A 7,387-nucleotide genomic window follows, 5' to 3' on the forward strand; every position below is an offset into this window, starting at 1 on the left:
TGCCATCATCTTCTGAGTGACAATGTTATCCAAAATGAAGGAAAAGGCCACTTGGTCATCATCATCCAGGAGGGGATTAATTGCTTTCTCTAAACGAGCCAGTTTATCTTCTTTCTGAAATGAAATTAAGGGATATCAATAACGGATCCCTCAACACCACCAAAATGAAGAGGTAGGTATCACCCGGCTAATTAGAGAGATGTACCCACAAAACTGTGCAACAGCCCACCCCAAAAGCTCATGTTAAGTAGGGGACAGGAAAAAAGCACCAAATCTTTGAGAAAGAACCCAAGGTAAAATTGTGAGAACTACTCCATGAGAAAAAACTTTATACAAGCAGCCAGAAAAGAAAGGGATTCCCACCCCATTCATTCTTCCCACTCCCCTCCTAAACTCTTACCTGCCTTCCCCACATCCCTTGCCCTCTACCCTTCCTTCTCACTGCTTTCCTCTGTTCCCACAGGAATAATGTAACAAGACTTGCCTCTCTCAGTTTTTCATCACAGAGGTCCAGCATGGATTGAGATATCTGGGTCAGTGAGTGCTTTGGTCCTGCAAATATATAAGTTCAGTGATGCAACCTGGTCTCTCTTCCAGTTTTGGGGGCTGAGGGGGAAATCACTGTCACAGCACTAGTGTAACCATTACCCACCTTGCATTGTCATCTTAAGATTTAAAAGCCAGTGCAGTCCAGAGCCAAGCTTGGGGAGACTTTCCCCAGCTCATTTCCCCCCGGGCAACTTCCCCTTAATGAGCAGCTGTGGGGGTAGTGGAGGGGATGTGGAAAAAAGATGGAGGTGGGAAAGTAGGCAGGAGACAGCATTGCTCCCTGCCACTTTGCTCTTAGTGTCTAGCCAAAGACATTGGTATAGCAAAGTCCCTGCCTGCTTCTCACACTGGAAACTCATGTAAGCAGCCAATGGGGAGTAGCTGGTGGTTGCTCCACCCCCTGCCCCCCCCCGCCTTCCTGACTTATGGAATGGGTAGGAGCAGCTGCTCCCTGGACCTTCTCTAGAACAGTGACCACTGTCTTTGGAAGGTATGGGAGCCTCTCCCCCTGGCTCCACACCTCAAGCTGAGGGAAAGCATGCAGACACATTCGGTCTCCTAAAAGAAAGTCTCCCAGGATTAACATTTATGCTCTGGGAGAAAAAGCTCAAGTGTCTTTACACTTGTGATTTTTACCAGGAGAACATTGATTCTCCTAGTAGGAGTTGAACATCTATACATAGCCATAGTGCATTTTATTTGCATCCACTTTCACCTGCAGCTGCACATTATGGTATAAAAGATAAAATTTTAAAGAAATACGTTTCTGGTCCTTCTGGCTGGGAGGGGAACATTAAAAAAAATTAACCAGATGCAACTCACTATTATGCCTAAAATCTGCAGTGGATGAAATAACAGCTCAGAGCGTGAACTGCCCCCATTCACTTCAAGGGATTCACCAACTCTGATGCACACTACTGTAAAGTGTGAGCACCAACACTATACCACTACCAGAAGTCTGAGTATGAAATAAGAGAGAAGGATGATAGTATAAATCATCATGAAACAATCTCACCTCATTTAGGCGTCACCAGTGCTTGGATTCTAAGCAAGCCGACATGGTGCCATCACCAAGTCACCTCACCCCAATCTGACCCCTAATGACAAGTGTTCATTATACCCTCACTAACCAAGGCATTCATCTTGGTGATCACAGCTAGATTTTAGTCAATTCTTCTCATCCACTCATATGCCAGCTCACATTTATTGAGCTCCCGATACATTTGAGGAAGAAAAAAAACCAACCCCTTATTTTCACCCTAGCCATTTCAACAGTTAGCCAGTTTACCTTTTCCCTGCAGAGTGCAAGGTAATTCCCTCCCATACACCACAGCACCAAAACAGCAAAAGAGAAGTTGTTTCAGGAAGCCTCCTACCATTGTACATGGCACTATTCTTCACAATCAGTTCCACGTGTTCTCGAAACTCTTCCCGGGATGGATACTGGCGCTTGCGGACATTCTCACGCAGGGTCTGTAGATCCATTGGCCGTGTGATGATCTTGTAGTAATCTTTGACAACTTTCGGGTTAACGGGTGTGTGAAAGGGGTACGTCTACAGATGCCAAAAAGAAAAAGTTCCTTCATTCACATGATGTTAACCTCATCATCCGAAATTTAATTTCTACAAGTAAGACAGGCAGCACTTCACAAGCGTTTGAGAGAGAAACCATGTTTTTGTCCCACCCAGCTACAAATGGAGATCATGTGACTCTGGCATTCTCTCTCTAAGGTATCTGTCACAGTTTAGTCAACTATTATCACAGGGGAAAAGCAGCTGGCAAAGCCTCTATGAATCTCAGCAACAGTTACCAGGCACTCAGCACTTTCAACACCAAAGTCAGTGTTATGAGATCATAATTAAAGATTTAGGAGATTAACTTTAAGCTCATATTTTCATAAATTTTGGCAAACAGCTTGAAATCCTTTCCAAATCAAAACCTTAAAATAGGAATAATGAAGCAATAGGTCTATCCAAGGCTCTACACACAATTATACAACTGCTGCACAGTTTTCCCTCATGGTTTTATTCTATAATTGTGCTCTTGATTCTAAAGTCTTGTTCACAGGGAAAGTTATCCCAGAATAGCTATTTACAGCTTCCAAGTTAGGTTAGTTTACTTCCAAAATACATTAAATAAATTCAAAATAAGGATTTATTATTCCAGAATAGGCTTTCCACACAGGGAGTCAATCAGGAATGGCTATTCTTCTATAAACTTATGCTCTGTCTGAACTGAAACTAACTTCCTCTATAGGTAAATCCTAAACGTTTATTTTAAAAGGAGTCGAGAATCCTCTGCTCCTTACCATTACAAAGATAAATCTTTCAGGGATACAACAAAAATAAACCAATGTACCATTGTTCAATTCTGGAAGCAGCTTAGAGGAGAGAACCAAAGTGCAATGGGATGCTATTTCTGAAGTTTAATGAGAACACTTAGGATTCACATTAGGAATTATTCCTCTGCTCATTACTTTGCTAGAGACAAAGGCAAATGGTTTGTACATTTAGTGATAGATGGCAGACAGAGTAACAAGAACATAAACTCCCTCCTCAAAACTTACTCTCCCTTTTCTCCCCACCCCCAACACATATGCACTTCTGTCCAAATGACAGTAAGGGAAAGTCAAGAAGAGATGCATGCATACCCTTTCAACGCCAAAAAGCCTTAACTGCTTTCCCTGATCCCAAAAGACCACGCTATCACACTACCTACACCACCTGCAATATACAGTTCTTCTTACTAAAGACCATATGCAGCACAACAATCTGGAAACTTGAGGGAAATGTAAAACAGCACAGGATGCTTGCCTGACTAGACCTGGAAGTGGGAGTAAAGAGAGAGCTAGAGAAAAAGATGTTGCATAAGCCTCAAGTCTCTGCTAGACAACTCAGTCCCTATCACGCTACCCAGAGCATAGACCTTAGTTCGCAAGGCCTAAACTTACATTGGGAAGATCCCTCATGTCATTGATGATGCCTTCCAGGATAGACGACAGAGTTACCATGGGGTCTGTTCGTCGCCGATGGATAGACTTGTGAGGCCGCTGAGAAAAATCAGATAAAACCAGTAAGCTAAGGTATTTTCAAGACACAAAATACAAATCTAAACAAGTTCTCTACAAGTTTAGTTTACTGATAAACTAAAGGATAGATACCCACCTCACATGCTGTTCTATGGATGCACTGGACAATGCAGCAATATGCCATTATGGACAACAAAAGATAAAGAGGCTACACTCATTTCAATGACACCTGGACTCACATTCAAGTAATCACAGTGAACAGTGGTTCCTACTCGCCGCTTCTTCTTTGGAGGAAGCTGCTGTTTAGGGAACTTCAAGACCAAAGATTTTCTGCGAACCTCATCTGCACTAGAAAAAAAGTAAACAAGAGTACTTCTATTTTCCTTCCCCTCTTTCACCATCAAGACTGCTTGCCCCTTAAGATGCCTCTGACCCTGTCCGCTGTGAAGCCATAGTCAGAAGTGAATTACTGCATCGTTAACAATGCCACAGCCACACTATTCCTGCGACTACAGCCCCTGCAGGCCATGACCCTTCTCAGCACCCAACCTGGCCTCCACTCCCACCCTACCTCTCAATCAGTTGCTTTCCCAGGACAATTTTGGTCCCCTCCACTTTAATGAGCTCTTCATTGTCATTGTGGATGACTGTCTTTTCCAGCTCCTCTTCCTGCTCCTCTGTCATGGCAACCGGGTTGGAGGGTGGAGCATTTGTTTGGTAGTAGAGTGGACAGAATTTATTAGTCCTCATGTGCCCAATCGCACCACAAGCTCCACATTTCAACTACAAAGACAAACACAATGAAAAACGTTGTCACCCCAGAGCTTAAAACTAGAAGAAACCAATAAAAATATTTAGTCTGATCTCTGATACATCACAAACCATTGCCTTTCATCTAGATACCCCAGTACTGAGCCAAATAAACTTATAGCAAATCATTACAAGCAAAAGCATCCAGAAAAAAAGAGGTAAGGCTCCAACTTCTCATGGGCCTGACACTAGCTCCAGACGACAAATGTGAAAAGGACCAGTACATATCAGAGCAGAACAGAAGGGTTATTGCACACACCATGCCAACTGCCTTTAGCAATAATGTGGAAGCACTGGCAACAGTACCAATGCACAAGGAGTATTCTGAACTATTTTACAGAACAGTTAGGCATGGTGCCAGCTGAAGTGCACTTCCCCGCCTGTGCTGTCAGAACGTACCCACAGGCCTTCTCCCCTGTTCTCTACAGAGATGGTTTGTCAGAATGTTTCCAGTTGGTTTTGCTTCCTCAGGAAAGATTTTTCCTTTCATCTGATGTTTCTCATTACCTTCAGGTCTGGCCGCTCCTTCATCTTCTTGGGCTTCTTCTCTGGGGGACCTTTGAGTTTTTCCTTTTCCTGATTTCGTTTGAGCCGGCGCAGCTGCTCTTGGATCCTGCGTCGCTCCTTCCGCATTTCCTCCCGGTGCTGCTCATCAAAGAGGGCAAATTTCCGTCTACAACACAAAGTTTTCCATCTGGGTCCGCACTTGGCCAAGCACCATTCTAGCAACCCGCTGTTTCTGGACTCGAGTCCTAACAACAGGATCCCCCTGGAGGAGTCAATGCAGCCAACTAACAGAGCCTTAGAGCAATAACAGTCCATCCTGACTAGGTCAAAGTTAATGCAAAAGCCCCAACATGTAAACCTCAGAGGGATTTGTGGCAAACGCTCCAGTTCAAATGGAAAGAGCTACAATACACTAGTTAACATTACACACAAGCGACAGAGGTAGAGAGCACACGGTGCTGTATTACTATAGCAGAAGGGACACATCCAGTGCACACAGTTAAACGCAACAAGCTTTGACAACTTTTCCTGTGAAAAGACAAAGGTGAATCAAAGAGCCACTTATGACTTGAGAGGCATAGTCTGAGCATCACTATCTAGTGCTTTTCATGATGGCTTGGGATTTAATATATCCCATTCCATTGGTAAGAGCAGAGATCACTTCAGACCTCAGGCTCCTGAGGTCCAGGGTCAATGGAACAAGATCCACCTCCCAGCCCAGGAACCACAAACAATCCCAACAACATTCTTAGGTAAATAAAGTAACGATGTCCTAGGACCTTACATGAACTCTTCATCTTTGGTAGTCCGTATCCGGCAGTAGGCATCAATGACAGAGGGCTTCCGAACTGTCTCACACCGCACGTATTCTTTCCCATCTTCATCTCGGAACGTGCGATAGATTTTGAGCCGACGGCCAGTGGCAGAGGAGTTGAGACTGGTTACTGAAGCGGTATCATCATCTTTGTGAGAGCCTGCTGAAGCGCCTGAAGCCGATGCTGCAAGACAGGTTATTTCAACATCTTGCAACAGCAAGGAAGTTTGGTAAGAAGAGCTCAAGAGACAACACCAGCCCATCATTGACAAAAGTAAGGGCAGATGAGCAGAACTGTGTTCCTGCTTAAAGATGTAGTATTAATGTGAAATCATCATTGCTCACCCCCCACCCCTGCCAAAAGGATGCCTATTGGCTCAGCAAGGCCCACAAGATTTCATACATAGAGGAAGCTCTGTCGGAAGATTCAGGGACAACTAAGTTATGGGGTCTGTAGCCACATCTGCAGAACATTGGTATAAGAACTGTATGGTGGGTAAAGAACTGGCTCAAGGGGAGATGACAGAATACCCTTCAACGTAACACAACCATCAGGCGTGCTGGGGGGGGGGGGCAGTTACTATTCAAGTTCCTCAATAAGCTGATCTTATTTAATATTTCTGTTAATGGCCTTGGCACAAGAAGCAAACATATGCTAAGGAAACTTACTGGTGACAAAACAAGGAGTCATGGTCAATGCAGAAGAGGAAGAGGACAAGGGAACCAGGCAGGAAGAATTAAGGGAACTCAAGGACTGGAATAAAAGAAATGGGCTGCTGTGGGACAGTGCAAAGTGCAAGTTCGCATTCTTAGGGGTTAATGACAGGAATCAAGGCTATAAGCTGGGAACTCATCCGTTGGAAACAACAGAGGAGGAGACTGACACACACTTAGGATGATTATGAACCACCAATGTGGTGAGGCCCTAGAAGGGCAACTGTAATGCTTGGAATGATTAAGCAAGATATTTCCAGAAGAGATAAGTAAAAATTAATGCCACTGTATGACAAGGTTATTTGGGTGAATATGATATCTTTTATTAGACCAACTTAAATAGTTGGAAAAAATTATTTTAGCAAGCTTTCAGGTTTAAAAACCCTTTGTCAGGCTGAGGAAGTCTCTGCAGTTGGCGTGTGCTCTTCCTGGATGGAATGAATCCAGAAAGAGCACATGCCAACTGCAGAGACTTCCTCAGCCTGACGAAGGGTTTTTAAAACCAAAAGCTTGCTAATTTTTTTTTCCCCAACTAGTTAATTTGGCCTAATAAAAGATATCGTATTCACCGAAAGCACCTTATCTGCCTATGTCCCGAGACCAACACAGCTACAACCTATATCCCTGCCACTGTATGAGGCATTGGCAAGATTTAATTTGGAATACTGGGTGCCACCCACATTAATAATAAAAAAAAAAAGAGACTATTAGGGGTGAGGATAGAGGTGAAGATGGAGAGCCTAAATTACAAGAGACTAGAAGCTGACTTGTTGGTCTGGCAAAACTCTGACCGAGGGTGGAACACTACTGCTGTCTATAAATATATCAGGAGCAAAAACCAGACAAAAATAAAACCACTTAGAGCCAGGGATGCCCACAGGCCAAATACTGCCCACAGCGCTGCTCCACCTAGCCTGCTAGGCTAGTGGCAGGATTTACTCAAGGGATGGGGGGGGGGGGGGGG

The 7,387-nt window shown here is 44.0% G+C and overlaps 1 protein-coding gene across 1 annotated transcript in view; it reads right to left on the reverse strand.

Moving 5' to 3' along the window:
- Nucleotides 1-7,387, reverse strand: part of TAF1 (TATA-box binding protein associated factor 1) — an 83,063-nt gene that overhangs the window by 21,920 nt on the left and 53,756 nt on the right. The window contains exons 24-31 of the mRNA XM_019521235.1: nt 5,680-5,893; nt 4,896-5,061; nt 4,150-4,361; nt 3,818-3,926; nt 3,501-3,599; nt 1,926-2,103; nt 485-552; nt 2-114 (exon numbers count right to left, since the gene is read on the reverse strand). Of these exons, the coding sequence (XP_019376780.1) occupies nt 2-114; nt 485-552; nt 1,926-2,103; nt 3,501-3,599; nt 3,818-3,926; nt 4,150-4,361; nt 4,896-5,061; nt 5,680-5,893 (1,159 nt within the window). The remainder of the gene's footprint in view (nt 1; nt 115-484; nt 553-1,925; nt 2,104-3,500; nt 3,600-3,817; nt 3,927-4,149; nt 4,362-4,895; nt 5,062-5,679; nt 5,894-7,387) is intronic.

The sequence above is a fragment of the Gavialis gangeticus genome, unplaced genomic scaffold, assembly GCF_001723915.1.
Source record: "Gavialis gangeticus isolate Ggan-Ray unplaced genomic scaffold, GavGan_comp1, whole genome shotgun sequence".
NCBI lineage: Eukaryota > Metazoa > Chordata > Crocodylia > Gavialidae > Gavialis > Gavialis gangeticus.